The 19,912-nt window shown below is 52.4% G+C and overlaps 1 protein-coding gene across 9 annotated transcripts in view; it reads right to left on the bottom strand.

Annotated features, from left to right (window-relative positions):
• Positions 1-232: 232 nt before the first annotated feature.
• SOX13 (SRY-box transcription factor 13) overlaps positions 233-19,912 on the bottom strand; it is a 51,446-nt gene continuing 31,766 nt past the window's right edge. For 8 of the 9 annotated variants that reach the window (XM_077157485.1, XM_077157487.1, XM_077157488.1 and 5 more), the window contains 13 exons: positions 12,727-12,925; positions 11,427-11,538; positions 11,258-11,344; positions 10,537-10,709; positions 10,017-10,085; positions 9,467-9,581; positions 5,725-5,810; positions 5,307-5,469; positions 4,784-4,893; positions 4,546-4,642; positions 3,965-4,108; positions 2,929-3,145; positions 233-2,134 (listed from right to left, as the gene is read on the bottom strand). In XM_077157485.1, the coding sequence (XP_077013600.1) occupies positions 1,858-2,134; positions 2,929-3,145; positions 3,965-4,108; positions 4,546-4,642; positions 4,784-4,893; positions 5,307-5,469; positions 5,725-5,810; positions 9,467-9,581; positions 10,017-10,085; positions 10,537-10,709; positions 11,258-11,344; positions 11,427-11,538; positions 12,727-12,925 (1,849 nt within the window). In that variant the 3' untranslated portion in view covers positions 233-1,857. The remainder of the gene's footprint in view (positions 2,135-2,928; positions 3,146-3,964; positions 4,109-4,545; positions 4,643-4,783; positions 4,894-5,306; positions 5,470-5,724; positions 5,811-9,466; positions 9,582-10,016; positions 10,086-10,536; positions 10,710-11,257; positions 11,345-11,426; positions 11,539-12,726; positions 12,926-19,912) is intronic. The other variant, XM_077157482.1, reaches the window with a different exon arrangement.

Here is a 19,912-nt window from a genome sequence, read left to right as displayed (position 1 = left end):
GGCCCTTGTGGTGAGGTCTGGCTCACCTCCTTGAGGCAGGGCCATGCTTAGGGCTCTGGGAATGGAGTTGGTCCCCCACAGGTTTGGCCTGGGCCCCCCTGTCTAAGCAGTCTTCTCCCGGACCCTGTGCCCGCAGCGCCTGCAGTGGCCACCAGGGGGCAGAGGTGTCTGGGATGGCGGCGCAGTCAGGAATTCCGGGCTTTGGCCAGCCCTCCTCTGCATCAAGACCAGATTCTGAAACGGTCTGTCTTTATTATGCCAACAGAAAACGGGTCCCCTGAGTGTAAACAGGAGAAATGTGCTGGTTAAGTTACTCATCATTATCTTATTATTAACAAAATAAAGCACTATCTATTGTTTACAGTCATAAAAAAGAAACAGCCTGGAGAGAGGTGGGGGCTGGGGATGCAGAGGGGGAAGGAGATAGAAAAGATGAGGCACAGACCCCTGTGGGATTTCCCACCCTGACTCCAGGGCTATTCTGGGACTTCGGAGTCAGGCCCCAGTGGGATGTGATTTTCTTAGGGAAATGACTTAGGAAACTGATCAGGAGTTGAGACCCAGTCCCCAGTGTGGAGTGAGAGGAGGAGGAGGAGGGCAGGGGCGAGGCCGGGTGGGAGGAGACAAAGGAGGGAGCCAGAGTCTTTTCTTCACCAACCCCTTCCATGAAGGGGGCGCGCCTCACCCCTAACCCTGGTCACCCCTGGTCAAAAGGGAGGAGCAGACAGCAGCTGCCTCGGGGAGCCCACCCTCTGACGCCTCTGCGCTGCCAGGAAGCGGATCACCATCAATCTTTCAGCTCCCACCCCTGGGACTCCGGCTGGGATCAGGGGTCAGGGCACCGGGACAAAGCCCCCTGGAAGCTGAGCCATGTCCCTGTGCTGCTCAGAGCTACAGACAGCTCTGTGGGGGCCGACTGGCAGAGTCCAGGAGGGAGCGAAGGGGCAGGTAGGAGGAGGTCAGGGGTCCACAGAGAGACCCAGAGATTCCAGAGGGCATCAAAGGGCTGGGAAAGACACCCAGAAAGGGAGAGAGAAACAAAGGAGGCCCTGCACAGAAACAAGGACAGAGAGAGGAATGCACACAAGGACGCAGAGAACCTGAGACACCCAGGACTGACAAAGAGGTAGCATTTGGGGACATGGAGTAGCACAGGAAGAGGCCCCCAGAGAAGCAAGAGAGGCATTTAAGAGACACACCCACAGGAGTTCAGCCACAGCGCCTGGCACATTGTGGGCACTCAATAAATATTTTGTGCAATGAACAAACAGATGAAAACACACACACACGCACATGTGTGTGTGTGTACAAACACAGCAGCAGCCAGAGGCACGATGGGCTTGGCAGAAGATAAGACAGAGGGGGATAGTTAGACCCTTTCGCACAAAGTACAAAGTGATTCCGGTGATAGAGGAGCAGAGCAGTCTCGGGTATGTGGGAAGGGGTGCGGATCCCACAGTGTGGCTGGTTCAGCCAGGATAAGAATGGAGACAAAGCGTGCAGCCCCAGGGGGAAAGGTCTGTAACTGCCAGACCCCCAGGCAGACAGACCCGCAGGAAGGGATGGTCATACAGTGTCTCCTAGCCATGGGCCCCAAGGACGAGGAGCTCAGCCATCTCAGCCCATCACCAGCGTTCAGGCCCAGCCCCTCCAGGCCAGCAGCCTGGCAACTGTGCCCACGGGTATAGGGGAAGGGGCCTCTCCCCTCATGAATGTATCTACAGGTGCACGGTTGTGCCCATTTCTAGGCACACCCATGTCCAAGTACCAACACAGTCCAGGTCGGCCGGCTGTGCCCCCCAGCTTGGAGGCGAGGTCTTTCCCAAGGGAGGGGGGGCCGGGCCCCCCCGGCTGGGCTCAGTCTGTGAGCACCACCAGCTCCCCGTCGCTTTTCTCCTCGCCTTCGGAGTCCTCATCCTCGCTGTACCGGTACAGCTCGCCATCGGCCACTGAGTGCCTGTCCTCCGTGCCCTCGCCCTCCTCCCTGAGGCTGCAGGTGTTGACGATGACAGGCATGTTGGGGTCCAGGCTCGGGGGCGCGTAGTGCTCCACCAAGGGCTGGGTCAGGGGCATGCCTGCTGCCCGCGGGTACAGGACATCCGGGGAGCTCATCTGTACCTGTCCAGCCTGCGGGCTGCAGGGCCGACATGGGGCGAGGTTACAGACCCACCCTCACCTCGGCCCCAGGCTCAGCTCCCCTCCAGGCTTTGGGGCACATACTCCCACCCCACCCACCTTGGCTCTGTGACGCATACCCCCTACCCCCTGGTCAGCCTTCTGATGGCCAAATCCACTGTGACTTACAGTGCCACAAGCACATGCAAATGCACACATGCACAGGCACACATATGTACACACACACACACGGAGTCCCAGGGCCACAGGTGCATTCAATAAATATTGAACAGAATAATCCAGATTATTTTAGACTATTATTCCAAGACAATATTCTTGGAAGATCATGTGAATTCAATTTTGGGAAAGTTTATGATATGGTCAATATCCCAGGGGAGTTCCTGTTTAAAGTCAAGACTCCTTCTGTCTGATGAATGCCTTCGGTTTCAGTACTTCTAAATTTTTATTTTCAAGTTCATCAGAAATGGGATCTATAGGTGCATTTCTCCAGATACACGGGGCCAGTCCTCCGCAATCGCCCATGGCCACATGCCTTTCTCCTCACCTACAAAGCACCCACCACGGTCACACAGAGTCACACACACAGGCCCAGTTACACACAAATTGCCCAGTCACTTACATGAATGACACGTGCATGTATTACACAGTTTTAACGTCTAGCCATTCACATGAGCCACACACACACACACACACACACATATATATATATATATATACACTCCCCCACCCCGCTCCACACACACACACACACACACACACACGTCTCTCGGCTGCCCAGGGAGGGCTGCTCACGGGATCACATAGCTCTGGCGGGCATCCTGGCGCCGGGTCCTCATCAGAGCCTTGTACTCGCCCACCCGAAGTCGCTTGCCCTCCACGATGCAGGTGCGCTTGGGCCGTGGCTTGTACTTGTAGTCAGGGTATTTCTCCAGGTGCTGCCGGCTCAGCCTGGCCTGCTCCTCGTAGTAGGGCTGCTTCTCCTGGTTGGTCATGGCCTTCCAGCGGGAGCCTGGTCCAGCCCCGGGACAGGCAGTCAGCATTGGGCTCTGCCCACCACCCACAACCCACTGTAGACCCTGGAGTCCCCTAGACCTTTCAGTTCCCAGGTGCGTCAACAAGGTAATACCTAGCTAGGGCCTGGCCCATTGTAGGTGCTCCTTGGAGGCCGAGCAAATTAATGAATGCATTTGGCATGCATATGGGTATACAATTTTCAGCTGAAGACTCAAGACCCACAACAACCCAGCAATTTCTGGGAGGCCTCTGGTCTGCATAAACAAAAAAAGCCGCCACCCCAGGCCCCCAGTAGTCTAGACAGGCTCCTTTCCCTACTCAGGACAAGATACAGGGTCTCCCTGGAGAAGAGACCTGCATTGAAAAGGGGAGCCTCAGGCTTGAAAACAACCGCTCTCTTCTCAGCCCACCCACCCTGCCCTACATCCCTCCTGGGATGCCTCCAATCAGGCCACATAAGTTTAAAACCCTTTCTACGGATCTCCCAAGAATACCAGGCTCTCCTGCTTCCTGCCAGAGCCAGCTACAAGAGTCTGGGCAAAGAATGGAAGGGTCAGGGAGAACCAAGTTCGGGGGTGAGGGCAGCAAAGGGTTAAGGGACGTGTGAACACACACCCACACACTCATCTTGGGCTCTGAGGTGCAGGTACTACCAGAAGAGCCCTAAAGCAGTGAGACCCAGCAGCCCCCACATCGCCCTGATTCCCACATGCCCGTCAGACTGCACCGCAGTTCACGCTGGGGTGGAACATCACACACAAGCCCCGGCCCTGCTGGGCTGTGGTCCCAGAAGCCCTCGTTTGCTGGCCCTCACCCAGGATCTTGCTGATGCTGGAGTTGTGCATATCCGGGAAGGCCTGGAGGATCTTGCGCCGTTCGTCCTTTGCCCACACCATGAAGGCGTTCATGGGTCTCTTGATGTGGCTGCTGTTCCGGGACTCAGGGAAGTGGCGGGATCCTGGGGGCAGGAGTGGAGTCAGCTGGGCAGCCTGTCTGGAGTAAGGAGGATGCACCCACCCGGAGAAAGAGGCGGCTCCTGCCTGACCACCAGGGGGCACTAGAGGGGCTCCTATCTCAGGGCCCCACCTAGAAAGGGCTGCAGAGAGGCGCTTGGAGGAGGAAACTGATGCTAGCAGAGTCCCGGAGACAGACCAGGGACAGACCCACAAGGAACCCAGAGCTACGGGGCCTCTCAGAGCAGAGAACGCTGAGGCGCAGCAGTCCAAGAGGGAGGAAAGCAGATACGGGGATGGAGCCAAGAGCGACACCGCAGGACGCTGGAGGCACCCACACCTGGAGGCGGCACAGTGGCCAAAGGGGCGTGCCCCACCCAGGCCCTGGTGTGGAGGGAGGCAGGGACCCCCTGCCCAGCAGCCCAGGGCCCTGAGTCCTCACCATCCATGTCACAGCTCAGCATGGCTTCTTCCAGGGGGTGCACACAGCTCTCCTCCAGCCGCTCCTTGGCTGGGGATGAGTCCAAGTTGATGATATCCTGGAGTGGACAGGGACAGCCTGTATGTTCGTGCCATCTGCACCCCACTCCTGCCCCCACCCCTCCCCTTGGTGGCCTCAGACTCTACCCCGGCCACCACCTTCCTACTGCTCCCAGGTGCCGGGGTGCTGGGGCTCAGACCTTACGAAAAGGGGTGCTGGGAGAGCTTTCCAAGGTGCCACTGTGGCTGTGCAGCAGCTGACGAGCATCCTGGATGGCCTTGGTGACAGCGTCCCCTTCACCAAGGAACCCTAGGAGATGGGGGAGGAAGAAAGGGAAGAGGGGGTTGAGGAGGTCCACTCAATCCGAGCCCAAACTTGCCCCTCCACCTGCCTCTGTGCCATCCACTGCCGTAACCCGGCAGTTTAGCGCCCCCTCCTGCCTCCCTGCCCCAGGCTGCTGCAATGCATGTCTCCCAGAGGCACCATCTACACTGACTGTGGTGCTCATAGAAGTGTGAACCGCACCCCCTGGAGTTGTGCCATTCAGTGGCCTGAACCCATGATATCCAAATAGAATTTTTTTGCGGGGGGAGGCAATAGATAAGGGACCTTATGAAACAATGAATACTGGAACTAAAACACATGTTAAAAAGCAAGTCTAATGCCTTGGGTCTCCCTGGGAAAAGGGCTGATAGAAAAGGTGCAGACAGCAGAAAGCATACCCAGAGGCAGGCTGGGGGGGCTGGACTGCAGGTCCCGGGTGGGGGCCCCCTGGCTGGGGGGACGGGGTCCACAGCTGCTCATCTTCAGGCTGGGGGAGCTGGAGGTGTTGGGTAGCTCAGAGGCCTTGGGCTTGGCTGTGAGGTTCAGGGGCTGTGAAGGCTCCTGAGGGAGACCCAAAAGGCCAGAGGGTTAGAGACCCTGGGAGATGCCCCAGGAGGGTAACATGGTGACACACACACACAGACAAGGAGAGAGGTGAACAGAAAAAAAGAGAGACAGAAGGAGCAGGTGAACAAGAACAAAGAATGCCAGGAGCCCACTGTTCCACCTACCACCCTGCCCAGGGCCCCCCAGGAGGACACCCAGCATATGCTGGGGAGGGAGCCGCTGGGCAGCCAGCTGGACAGGGGACAATACCTGCAGGGGGTGGTGGGCGGCCATGGCCCCAGGCCTCTTCACCACTGGGACAGGGGGGCTGTGGAGCAGCTGCAGCGAATACTCCACTGTGGAAAAGGCGGCAAGGAGAAAAGTCCTGGATGAGCACAGAACAGCAGACATCCTGCTTGAGAGGTCCCAGCACCACAAGATGGCAGAGGCTTGGGGCTGGCCCAGCTTGGCTCCAACCACTGCCCACCTCCCGGCCCCCAAAATGCTGCCTTGTCCCCCATTGGCATCTTCACCCTGTTTCTGCTCTGCCCAAACCACTTGAAAGAGTTTGCCAGACACTGAAGTCCAATCCAATGGCGAGATGAGACGGGTGCACCATCTATTCATTCTATCAGTATTTGTATGTTGTACCTACTATGTACAGGGCCCAAGAGAGGTTATCTATTATACAGCAGTCTCGTAGATTATCTCACAATGATACAGTGTCTGGCAAATAACAGGTATAGGTTATATCATATACTCCAGAAAAGCATGTTCTTAATCTTATTCCATTCCTGTGGATGTGGTGGACCCACTGTAAAGAGGACCCTGGGAAGATGTTCTTTTGAGGTTAAGTGTGGCCCACTGATTCAGGATAGGTCGAGACTATCATCAGAGGCCTTACAGAGAAGGTCAGAGCGAAAAAGCCACCAGGAAGGAGTAGAGGCTGGAAGTCAGCAGAACCCAGAAGAGAAAGAAGAGGCCACCACATATACTACCATGGGACAGAAAAGCCAAGGAACAAGGATCACTGGCAGCCAGTCCCAGAATTCCACAGTCTTCTGGGAGAAAGCATCACCTTGCTGTTGCCTCGTTTTTTGTTTTTTTTAAACATGTTTTATTATGAAATATATATACAAAACAGCAATACACTTCAAAGCACATTTTATCAAATAGTTATGGGACAGATTTCAAAATTTGGTATGGGTTATAGAGCTACAATTTCAAGTTTTTCCTTCTAGCTGCTCCAAGATACCGGACACTAAAAAGAAGTTTCAACATAACGATTCGGCAGTCATACACATTTGTTAAATCCTAACTTCTCTGTTATAACTCCTTCTTCTCCTTTGATCCTTCTTCCAGTCTTTAAGGATATTTGGGTTATGCCCATTCTAACTTTCTTCGTGTTGAAAAGGGGAGTTAACAATATGGGATGGGGTGGAACTGGTTGATGTTCCTGGAGAGATTGGCACCTCTGGGTTTCAGGATTTATCTGGCCTAGGAACCATCTGAAGGTTTTAGGTCTCTGAAAAGCAAACTTAGTGTGTGTAATTTTGTAGGTGCTCAGATAGAGCTCTGGGTATTCTTTAAGGTAAACAGCAATCACATTGGTTGGGGTTTGGAAAACCATTGCAACTAGCAATATCGAGCTGAAGCTTGCATAAGAATAGCCTCCAGAATAGTTTCTCGACTATATTTGTACTCTCTTAGCCACTGATAACTTTTTTTGCTACATTTCTTTTCCCCTTTTTGGTCAGGAAGGCATTATCGATTCCTTGGTGCCGGAGCCAGGCTCATGCCCAGGAGTCACATACACGTTGCCAGGGAGACTCCCACCCCTGGACCTCATGTCCCATGCAGTGGGGAGGGTAATGATGGTTTTACTTGCAGAATTGGGCTTAGAGAGAAAGCGCTGCCTTGATTTTGAACTTCTCCTGCCCTCAAAACCATAAGCCAATAAATCACTGTTGTTAAGCCAACCCATTTTGTGGTATTTGTGACTGCAGCCAGGAAACTTGAGACACGTGTGAAGCATCATTATTCCCACTTTGCAGAAACAAAAACTAAGACCAGGAGATATTAAATAGGTCACCAACATGGTCAATAAATAGCAGCATCCTCTTCCCTTTCAATGGAACATCCTCTCTTCTATCTACCCTACCTCACCCTCAATCAGGCCCAACATCGAGGAGTTGACAGTTCAAGTCAAGAAATAAGGCATGTGTACACACCACTAACCAACTGGCAGGTGGTGATATGGACTGCAAGAGCTGTGTGCCAGAAACCTTGTTCCAGATGGAGTCACTAGAACAGGCTTCCTGGGGGAGTTGTGAGCTAGTGCCTGCAGGATGAGCAAGATTCAGACAGGTGGAGATGAAGCAGTGGTTGTGTGAGTAAGATGTGGGAAATAGGACTGACCATGTGGGCAAGGTCGGGTCAGGGGCCCTTGAATGTCAAGCTCGTGACCGCCAGGACTCAATGCTCTAGGCAATGAGGTACCACTGAAGGCTTGTGAGCTGGGGAGGGACATCATTCATACTTTTCTTTAGAAAGAGGAGTCTGGCTGCCTAGAGGCACCCTGCTTGCTAGGTTTCTGGAACAAAACATGCAAGAGGCCAGCCCATCCACAGTGTATTTTCTGTCTCTCCATCTCCAGAAAGCATCCTGCGGTCCTCTCTCTACCCTCCTGGCCTCCAAAGCTCTGCTGCAGGTACATCAGGAGTTACAGTGGTTTTGTGCCATTGCCCTGTCCTGCACCATCAGCCCGCCTCCCCTTTCCCAGAAACTTCCTTCAACATGTTGAGTCTGACTTCTTCAGTTCTTTGTTTCCCCTGAGCCCCACCCTACAGCGCCTGGCATAGAACCAGGCAGGAGAAAAGAGTCAGTGGTAGTGCTCTCGTGAACACGCACCCAGACCCTGGGTGCGGACCCAAAGGAACTCACTGGATGATTTCCCATTCCTTCTTTTTCACACTTGTGGGAGGATGGATCAGGGAGTGACATTTTGGTCACACTCTTGGGGCAATTACAGGCAGCATCTTTGCCCTGTCCCCACGACCCTTCGCAAGGAATTGATGATAATGGCCTAATAATGAAGTCTCTGTCCCCATTGTCGCTGCCTTCATTTGGGCTGTCATCCCTATTGCTATAATTACTCAAAAGCCCCATACTCAGTCCTGCTCTCAATCAGCTGCCCCTCTTGGGCAAGATCAAATCAGATCACCCCATGGCCAAAATCACAACACATTCTCAATTCAGTTGTTCAAACAGAACAAATTCCAGACTCCATTCTCCGGCCGCAGCTGCCCTCCCTAACCGTGTCCTACTACCCCCAATATACCCTCGACTCAACTCTCTCCCAACACCCCCACAGGTTCCTGCCTCAGAACCCAAAGCCCCTTCCTGGATCACCCCTTCCCTCAGCCTCCAACTCCACCTTCCCAAGTCCCACCCATTTCATCAAGAGGCCTTCTCAAACTCCCCCGGTAGTCCCCTTCTTCTACAAACTGTAAACTCCTTGAGCTCAAAGGCCGTGTTTTGTGACCCCTGTGGCCAACACCCCAACAACAACAGTGTCTGTGCATGGGTGGTGCCCAGTGTGGGCTTGCTGAGGTGGAAGGCAGGAGCGACACAGAGAGGGCAGAATACGAGGGTGAAGGTGGTAGTGATGGCTGTTGGTACTGGTCATGGGACACATCTCAATTAATGTTCAAGATATTAATATTATGGGACAGTTCACATATCAGAACTGGAGAGACAAGCCCTAGAATGACCATCTTATATCTGGAAAGCGCTTTATGATTTTCAAAGTGCTATGTGTTCTCGTTCTCCCAGTAGCAGTGCACCAAGAAGGAATGATTCTTCTTCTTGGACAGATCCAGAAACTGATGCTCAGAAAGGCCATATAGCAAAACGAATGGATGAGAATGGTGCCAGGGTGTCCTCCCTGACCTCACGATCAGCCATCCTTGGGGACCAGGACCTCCCTCTCCCCACCCCACCCCCCACTCACCTGGTTTGCAGGGGATGGGTTGGATGGGCAAAGCCAACTGGGAGTCAGGGGTGACAGGCAGAGGTTGGTGGCTTGGGGGGAAGGCTGGGATCATGACATAAGGCATGTTGACCTGCTGATGGCAAAGAGAGCCTGTGTGAGTTTCAGGGGCCCCAAAGAGCTACCCAGCTGCAGTCAGCCCAGGACACAGGGGACAGACCCAGTGACGAGAGGCAGGGGGCATGGGGCAGGGCCAGTCTTCAAAAGGATCCATCTGACTGCAAGCCGCCTCCGTGGACCCTTGTCTAGCTGTCCGCAATTCCCAGCTGGGGAGTAAAATCCTCTGGGCCCCTCCCTTAAAACAGGGAGAGAAGACTGAGGAGGGGGCAGCTAGAGTAGAAATGAGAGCCCCTCCTCCTTAGGGTGGTACCTGAGTGATCCTGCTCAGGGCCTCAGCTTAGTCCACGTCCCCTGGGCATCCCCTGGGCTTCCCCTGTCCCCAGCCCTCTCCAGGCTGCTGTCAAGCCCATCCAACCCCGCTCCTTCCACCTCCCAGGCCTCCCTTCTCTACCTGTATCTGCTGCTGAAGGAGGTTGATCTTATGCTGCTGCTGGATTAGCTGTTGCTGCTGTTTAGCAATCTGGACGAAGGGAAAAGAGTGGGCAAAGGGGCCTGGCTGTGAGCTTCCACAGAGCTGCCCCTGGCTCTAACCACACCCTGCCTTCCACCCTGGGGCCAACCCACTGAGGAGAGCAGGGCAGGAAGATTCAGAGGTAGGGGCAGGAGCAGAATAGTCAATCCTCAAATCTATTCCTCCTTTGTGGGAGCTCCCCTTCCCTGAGAGGTCCGGGGAGGGGTTGGAAGGGAAGAAGTCAGCCGTTCTTACTGCAGCCCCTTCAGCACCCCCACCCAGCCCAGATGCCCGAGAATCAGCCAGAGGCAGGAGCCCTACAGCCCCTGTTCACAGCACCCCTCACACCGGGCCCCCAGGCCTCAGCCTGCCTGGGTAGGCCTGTTTCCAGGGTGCTCCTCTCTGGGTCCTCACAGACCCCATCCTCTAGAGAGAAAACCAAACACCAAGCCAGGTCGACCTGTTCCTGCTGCTGCCGGGCCAGCTCCATCTGCTGCTGCTGCTTCTCAAAGAGCATGGCAGCCATGTTCTTCTGCTCCGAGTGTGCTGTCAGCAGCTGGTCCCGCAGGGTGGAGAGCTGGTGGATCATGACCAGAAGCTGGAGCTCCTTCTCTGCCAGGCTCTCCTGTGTTCCTGCCCCACAATGAAACAGCCAGCTATTGAGGTCCTCATTTGTTCAACTGTCCATCCATCTACCTAGCCCTCTGACATTTATTGAGCAATTGCTATGTCCCAGGCCCTGTGAGGGCACTCAGCCCTGTGTCTGGTACATGGTTCTCAACCAACTATTAGTCTTTCCCTGCCTTCCAATAGAGCTGGTCATCTCATCAGTGATTTATTCCTAAGTGCCAGGCTGCAGACCACTTGGAGTTGTCAGGATATGCCCAAGGTTACAAGGCCCCTTGGTAGAAGCCGGATTGATACCATGAGACTTGATGCTCACCAGGCCACTCCTGCAAGGGAATGAGCCAGGCCTAATGCTTGGGGCCCCCAAGTAAGGGATGGTGACCCCTAAGACCAGGCTGGAGCCCAAGCGGCACAGGCCAGGTATGAGTACACCCAGAGCCCCAGGGCCTCTTACCAAGAATTGCCTTGCAGACCTAGACTGCACGGCCAGGCTGGACCAGGAAGAAGGAAAGGGGCTTCAAACATCTTCCCTGCCCACCCACATGGGCCTTCACCTTTGACATCTCTGGACTCCACAGAGCTCTTTCCCAGAAACCTCTCCTTCCAGTCACTGGACAGCAGTTTCTCAATGGCCGGTACAACTAGAAGATACCAAGGGGATGAGCAACAGTCTTAAAACCTGCCACCAACCCCGGCCCCCACCTCACGAGGCAGATCTCTCACCTTCTTTTAAATTTTGGTTGAAGTCCAGCTTCTCTTGGCTTCCAGAAGCGGCCTCTACGGCTCCTGGTCTCTTGGGCTCTGGGGACTCACGGCTCTCTGGAGAACTACAGTCCTGCAAGACATCCTGAACTGTCACCTTCACCCCCAAGAGAAGGGGAGACAGACCACAGGGCAGGCCGAGCACCCCAGAGACGCTCACTCTGAGGGAATCTCAGATTCTCTACTCACGCCTCGCTACTCTACCCAGCAGAGCCTCTCTTCCCCTCACCTTCTGAACCTTTGCTTTGAAAAGAATAAAAGATTTGTAGACAAAAGACCTAGGTTTCAGTCCAGGCTCAGTGACTCACAAGGTACCTGATCTCACATGAGTCTCTGAACTTCTCTGAACCTGACTTTCCTCTTCTGAAAATGGAAATACTAATATTTCCCATCCTACGATTTGGGATCCAGAGCATTGATGAATGCCAACAGGATTTGGAAGGCTGAGTCAGCTCTTCTCACTCTCCTACATCTACATGTTGCTCCTGCCGGGCTGATCACTCACGGGGCCCCTACCCCGACCCTCCTTAAGAAACCATCCCTTCTCCCTTCTTCTCATCTTAGTGCTTTCTATCCTTTAAGGCCCAGCTTGAGGTCTGACTCCTCCAGAAGTCATCCTTGGTCAATACCTCACACACTTCTCCATTTGGATCCATCACTGACCTAACACCTTCGTTTTCACTTTTGGCTTGTAATTATATACATTTCCTTTTTATGTTTCCTGCATGGAAGAAGACCTGCAAGAATCTCACTGATCGTGTGATCCAATGCCCTCATGTGAAGGATAAGGAACTGTATTGCCTTTAACAGTGATTTACTTCTTTCTTGGGTGATAAGGCTGATTTTCCCAAGTCATATGAAAGAGCTGGTACATTGTTTTTGAGTCAAACTTTCAGCTAGTCTATCTTGGCTCCCCAGCTAGTCCTCAGCAGTAAGGACTGGGCCACACTCATTAATACGCTCCCCAGTGTCGGGCCTGGCGGTGGTAGCACACAGTGGGTGGTCAGGGCACATCAGATGAGGGAGTACAGGAATTTGTCCATGCCGGCTCTACCAGGTGACCTGGTTTCTAGCCTCACCCTTTCCTTGGCAGCCCCTCCCCTTCCTGCCAATGTTGAACTTCGCTGCCTGCCCCCGCTGCCCAGCTTGAGGAGTTGGTCTGCCGCTGCCCGGCTGGGAACCAGGCTCGGCACATGAGTGTGATGCCACAGAGGCATGGAGGGGGCACCAACCCAGGAGCCCCTGGGAAAGTGCTGGGCACCTGGGCTGGAGCTTGGGGGTCTGCGCCTTCCTGGTGGGGGTGGGCTGGGTCTGCAGTCTGGGGTTCAGCTGCGGTGGCCGACCCCTGGGGGATCTCGTGGCAAGTATCTTTCTTTTCCTCTGACTTGATGGTGCAGTTCACCATGGTGCCAACGCCATCCGGGGCCAGCTGGGCAGAGACAGGGCTCCTCATGGACATCCTGAAAGAGGGGGACATGGTGAGCCGAAAGCATCCAGCACCCAGGCCTAAATTCCCGCCCCCTGAGTCCTACGAAGAAGCAGTTCCACCAGCTATTGTCCCAACCCAGCACCTCCTGACACTCCCCCAAGCAGACACACTCACTCACACGAGACGAAAGCTTACATTTTGGAATGCACAATGAAAAAGCAGAAAAGGCTCCTCCGTCTCTCTTTTTTTAAAAAAATAAAGAGGTCTAGAGAAGAAGATTGGGCCCAACCTTTGGCACTCCCTGCCTGTTGCGATGCTGGGATTAGTGAGCTGATAGGTTCATCTCAGGAGGTCAGAGTTTGTTAATTGGCTGTTACTGAGCCCAACAGAGCCAAAGACTGAGTGTGTGCGAGTGTGTGTTAGTATGCGGTTTGTAACTAATTATCAACATTTAAAAATCAAAAGCTATCACACTCCAGAACATCAGCTCGTTCCATCCCCCACCCCATATTATCGACAGCCCCTCCCAACATGAAAAAGTTAGACTGGGCATAGCTCAAATACCTCTAAAGAGTGGGAGAAAGATCAAAGGAGAAGGTGGAATTATAAAGAGAAGATAGGATTGAACAAATGAGTATGATTGCTGATATTTTAGTCTCCAGTGTCTTGGAGCAGCTAGAAGTAAAAACCTAAAATTGTGGAATTGTAACCATATCAAACTCTGAAATCTGTTTTACAACTAATTGTTGTGGTGTGCTTTGAAAATTATTGCTTTCTGTATCTTTTTGTATATATGTTATTTTTCACAATAAAAAAAATACCAAAAAAAAAGCTATTGCATAGAAATATGAATTTCAACATCTCTTAAAGTTGGTCTTGTGGCATCAATTAGCTGGAATTGACAGCAGCTGCTCCTTATGGATAGGGCAATTTGCCTTAGTCTCCACCACTCTCTAATATCCTCCCATAAGGAAACCAAATACCAACTGCCTTTTAAAAAGAAATGCTTACGCTGGTTTTTTTTTTACCCCTCCTTATAGTAGGATTAAGATCAAAGTGAAATATTTCTTATATCCAGGTATCTAACAAAAGATGGAAAATACAAAATACTTGAGTGGTTTTAAGAAAAATATTACCATATCTAGCTAGGGTCTCTCGTTTAGAGTCTACCTTCGTGATCCCTGATGTAAGTAGATGAGACCCCTGGGAAACTCTTCAGACACTGGCTGGGACATCTGGAATCACCGAGCCGTTGGTAGGTCTTGGGGAACAGTCTCCAGTAGTCATACCAGGCTCAGGGCTGGAGCCACAGATGTTCACAGCTCATCCACTGACTGTCCACAGTCACTGGGCAAGCACCCCAGCATGCAATCGGGGAGGTGCGGGTTCCAGGAGGGACACACAGCAGCTTCCGGGGGCACAGGCGTCTAGCCGGTGCTATTCGACTGTGTGAATGACCCTGGGCAAGTTACCCACCTTCTCCACACCTCGGTTTCCTCATCTGAAAATGAGGACTATGAGTCCCCACCTCCTAGCTGTGGTGAGGATGAGGAGCTAAGTTATAACACGTTCACAACAGCGCATGGCACTAGTAAGCCACGTACAACACCGCTACCTACGCTGCAGGCCACGGGCCCATACGTCCACCTGGGAATCAGAGGCTCTGAGAATAGTGCCCAGAACATGTTTTGTTTTTCTGTTGTGTATGTGTCTGTGTATGGTAATACAGACGTACTATAAAATTTACTATAAATGATATTTAGTAGATTCATAATGTTGTACAAGCATTATCACTGTTCTCATTCCAGAATATTTTCATAATCCCCCAAAGAATCCCCAGACCTGGTGGCAGTCACTCTCACTGCCCCCTCCCCCCAGGCTCTGGCAAACACCCATCTTTTTTCTGTCTCTAAGGATTTACAGACTCGGGATATTTCATCTAAGTAGAATTATACAATAAGTTTTTTGTGTCTGACTTATTTCACTTGGCGTAATATTGTCAAGGTTCATTCATGTTGTAGCGTGCATCAGAACTTCGTTCCTTTTTAGGGCTGAATAATATTCCACTGTATTTTGTTTCTCCACTCATCAGGTGATGGACGCGAGGGTTGTTTCAGGAACCTGAACCCTCAGGTGATGCTGATACAGGCTAACTTCAGAAGCATTGTTAAATAAAGTGTTTTCAAAATTTCTAGACGGAGATTAAATTTTTAAGAGGTGTGTAAGGCAAAAATCAGGTGCAATAAAACATTCCTTAAATTAAATTGTAGGTGCCATATTATATTCATATTATCAACTCTGTTTGGGAAGATGCTTCTTATAACAAACATAGTACATTATTTTAGTACCAGATATAACAGAGTACACATGCAGTACTTTTAATTAGGTAACTAAAATGCATTATAGTTGAATGAGATATATCCGTATTTAGTTTGATTCCATCCTACAGATCGGACCTGAAAAGACTTTCCTGCTCACCGCAAGGTGCAAGGTGCCCTGGGGGCTGGAAAGGGTGAAAAGAGAGGGACACTCACTGACCCAAAGAATCCAAGCCATCCCACCCAGGTGGAGAAAAGAAGAGACCCCAGTCCAGCTCGCCCTGCCCGGGGCTTCAGAGTCCAGCTCCCTGTCCCCTCGCCAGGGCCCGGGGGCCTGGAGGGCGTCCAGGAAGCAGGCGGCTCAGCCCATCCGGGCACAGGGAGGGGCGGGGAGGAATGGGGGAGGGGGAAGTCAGGGAGGGGGTATTATCCTGAAGCTGAGGGCAGCAATTACATAACAAACAAACCCTGGGCTCAAGCTGTGAATTAATCAAACCGCTGAAAATAAAACCTTCCTCTCAGGAACTTCAGACAAAAGAAATGAAAACAACCAGGCTGGCTGGAAAATAAAAGGCAGCAGCGCTGAAAGGGGGACAAAAGGAAACCAGACAATAGGGTGTTGGACAAAAGCAATAAAGCCAAAGGAAGTGTGACAGGCGGACAATGCGGGCCTGTGGGCTTCTGATCCCCAGCCCAGCCCTGCGCCACCACCCCACACCCCCTGCTCTGGCCGTGGGAGGGCCACCAGGTTGCCTCCCTGCTCCAGACCTGGGCCGCGATGGTTTTTCTCCTCCATTCTGTCCAAACTTTGTGGGCTTCCTGATCCTACCCTTCTTTCCCCACGCGGCCCCCGGAGCCGCAGCTGCAGCAGCACGGAGCATGGCTAGCTTAGCTGGGACACGAAGGCTCCAAAGCCTCCCCAGTCCTGACGGGTGGCCGTCCCACCCCCAGGGCTGAAGGTGCAGGCAGAGGAGGTGATTCTTCTAGTTAGCTCTAGGCCTGCGCCATTCAATAAGGCAGCCGCTTGCTTGTGCGGCTACTGAGCACTTGAAATGTGGCCAGTCCAAGAAAAATGCTAGTCAAAAATACACACCGGCTTCCAAAGAAAGACAGAATGTAAAATATTTCATTAATAATTTCTGGTATTGATTACATGTGGAAGTTGTAATATTTTGGACATGACGGGCTAAACAAAAGATATTATTAAAATTAATTTCACCTGGATTTTTTCTTTTGCACTTTTTACTAATTTTAAATTACACTTGTGGTTTGCATCCTACTTCTAATGGACCTCGCTGTACTAGAACATCTTCCTTTGAGCTTCGATGGCTTTTTCGTTCCACACTTAATCCCCAGGAGCACTGCCTCAGGCACAGCGCCTGGTAACAAATGGCCCCTGGACACCAGCCACGTGGGCTTGGAGGTATCAGTCTGCTCACCGGGGCTCGGTGCCCACCAGATAACCCTGCCAGACCTTGCAGACAAGGGTCCTTCTAACCTCACAGGCCTCTGACTCAACTACAGGTATTGGGACTGGCCCAGGGTTGGCCTCCTTTGGCCTATCCCTCAGGCAGAGCACCTCCCTTTGTGAGACAGGCTCCTTTTGCCCCCCCTGTTCCTCCCTGAGCAAGAAGAGCAGCTCCTCTTGTCCTTCACAGCCTTGAGGGACCTAAGGTCCCAGCCTGCCATGACCCGCTTGGGTTGGGGTTCCCCATGAGGAGCAGCCTCTGGACCCTCTCCCAGGGCAAGGAGCAGGAGCCACAGTGACAGGTTAAATAAGGGGAGAAAAGGATAGGAGGTGGAGGTTGAAGGGCGGTGGTGTGGTCCCCGCTCTATCCCTTATCAGCTGAGTATCCCTGCACGAGCTGCTTCACCTCTGCAGGCTTTGCCAATAAATTAAGGGGCATTGTGGGCAGTCGATAGAATGGAGTTGAAAAAACTTGCAGGCTTTCGGGTCCAACAAACCTGGATTCAAATTGCTGCCCTGCCCCAGACTGACTTGTGTGACCTTGGGCAACTAGATTAACCTCTCTGTCTCTTCATTACACAATGGGCCCAATAATCCAGACCTCACAGGTGTTCAAGGAGATTAAATAATACAGGGTGAGCAGCTACTAGGTGGTCACCATGAGGCCTGGGAACTAAAGAACGGCAGACGAAGGCAGGTGCAGGACAGCCAGGGAGCATGTCCTGTGCTGTACTTTGACCTTGGTAAGGACAATGCCCCTGGGCTTCCCAGCATCATAAGAAGCAGGGCTCAGGCTCCCAGGATCATTTCTCCGTTTCACAGTCACCCCCTTCCAGCACCCCCCAAAGCACAGCCTGAGGCCCCACACAAGGAATGTGTGGTTTTCTTTCCCTAGCTTCTCTCTGCCCCAGGGTCAAGTCCAGACCCCAGAAAAAGAGAGGACTCTGAAAGCTCTTCATGTTTCTTTGGATGGGCTCCCAAACATCCTGTGCTTATCCCTTGCATCACAAGCTCCCAGACTGATGTCACAAACACAACACATGCCACCAGCATGGATGTCACTGCATGCTTGAATACAGGGGCACCTTTATGGGTGTGCCGGTTGGCATTTGACTCTCTGCCCACAAAATAATGTCATAAGCACCTGATGGTGGAATGCACACACAGGACCCCTTCACACATGTGCAAACACTCAGGAACACATCATGCCATCCACTCGGCGGGACCAGGACAAAGGCATTGCATACTTGGACAGCTGGCTGACAGTGTTGGCTGGGGCTTCATGTGCAACCTGGTGGGGCCCAAGGAAAGGGCCACATGCTCCAGGCAGGGTGCTGTCATAACAGGATGGGCAGCTGACAGCCTGAGGGAATGCTCACAGGTCCCAGCACCAAGACAGGGCAGAAGTATAGGACTGAGGGCTGGAAGACCTTACAAATCACTCCAAGATCAAACAGATCATCTCATCTTTACCGTAGCCTCCAATCCGGGACCCTCCTAGCATCAGGCAGTTGAAAGAAAAGGCTCAGGGGCTGAACAGATCTGGGAAGACTTGAAACCCAGCTCTGCTCATCAATGACGGTGCAATGTTGGGCAAGTAACTTAATCCCTCTGAGGTCCAGTTTCCTCCTCAGTAAAATGGGCACACTAAAACAGGAAAGGCCATGTCTTCTCACAGCACCTGAACTTGACCTTCAAAGTACTTATCACAGTTTGAAATGATACATTTATATGTTATTTCTCAGTTGACCAGTAGCTTGAGAACCACCTCCTCTTCCCCGCAGGGTGCTATGGAAATTGGCCTTTTCTTGTCACCACTCTCATCGTAGTCCCAGAGTCCAGCACAGTGCCTGGAACATTGCAGGTGCTCAATAAATATTCAGAGAATGCTGAAGGAGTATGCATATAGCTCGGCAGCACAGCACAAGGAAGACCTGGCCGCATAACAGGTGACAGCTGCCATTATCGTCATCTGTACATAGACACTGCTCTCACAAGCGCATTTCCAGCCCCCACGAGCCCCATCCCACACCCAATTATCCTCAGCTGCCTCTTCCTTGGATCTAAGCTCTTTCTATGAGTGACCTAAATCCCCCCAGCAGCAAAGCAAGTCCATTTCCTGTGTTTTTAACTCAGAACAGACAAGAAACATTTTCCCTACTTTTTGGGCTTAAAGACCCTGTTGGAGTCCTTCCTTAAATCTCTTCTCCAGAGCTAAAATAAATCCTCAGATTCCTTTACCCTTTCCTTATAAAGCACACCCCTCGCTCCTTCAATTATCCATGTGATTCCTCAGGAGGTTTTAAGATCAGTAGCTATAACTTTCCCTCCCTCCAGAGGCCCAGAAGCCAAAGGGACCCCCCAGCCCTCAAGAGATGTGAAATACTGGGCTCCCCACATCCCACCCCCAGGCTGGTGGCTCTGGTCCTGCTCCGAGGCCACAAGCCCTTGGCCTGCCTCCCACTCCTGTCCCACCTTTCAGGGTGAGACAGAATCAGACCATCTCAGAGCTGACGAGTCCAACTTCATCCATATTTTATAAAAATGGAGAAACCAAGGCCCAGTGCTGTCAAGTTCTGGTGCCTTGTTTGGGCAGTGCTGCTTCAGGGCCATGGTGTTGGAGGGTCTTCAACCAGCCGGGGAACAGAACAGCATCCCTCCCCTGCAGCCAGCCCCACCTCCCTTCCCTTCTCTGGAACCCAGTTTTATGGGCCCTCTGTTTTTCTCTTTCACCTTGGCCTTTGTGTCCCCTGAGTGTACGTAAGAGGTGGAGGCCCTAGGGGGAGTGGGTTCCAGCCATTGCCACCCTTGGTGTCTGGGTGTGTCCACAAACCTGAGTCTTTGGGCTGGTGCCTTGGGCCCCCCAAATCCATTGCCCAGGGCAGGCATAGAGAGGCACCCGCCTTCCATGGAGGGCCAGTGGCATGGAGCATGGCTCTTATGCAACAGAACAGCCTGCAGGTGCCACTGCTCTCCAGGCCCCTCCCACCCCACCACACACAGGCAGGCACACACCGAGCCTCCTTCTACCCCAATCAATTTACCAGCCACTTCCTCTTCTAATCACCCAACAACTGGATTGAAATCAAGAGTCTTTGCTCTCAGCTCTTCCTTCCTCCACAACAACAGCCCACCCCCATCCCCAAATAAACTAGATGCAGATAAAGAGATAAAATTCCAGTCATTGCAGCATGAGAGGTGACTCAGAACTCAGGGGCTCGGGAAGACAGCC

The sequence above is a fragment of the Tamandua tetradactyla genome, chromosome 4 (assembly GCF_023851605.1).
Source record: "Tamandua tetradactyla isolate mTamTet1 chromosome 4, mTamTet1.pri, whole genome shotgun sequence".
NCBI classification, from domain to species: Eukaryota; Metazoa; Chordata; class Mammalia; order Pilosa; family Myrmecophagidae; genus Tamandua; species Tamandua tetradactyla.
This window is presented reverse-complemented; position numbering and strand designations above follow the sequence as displayed.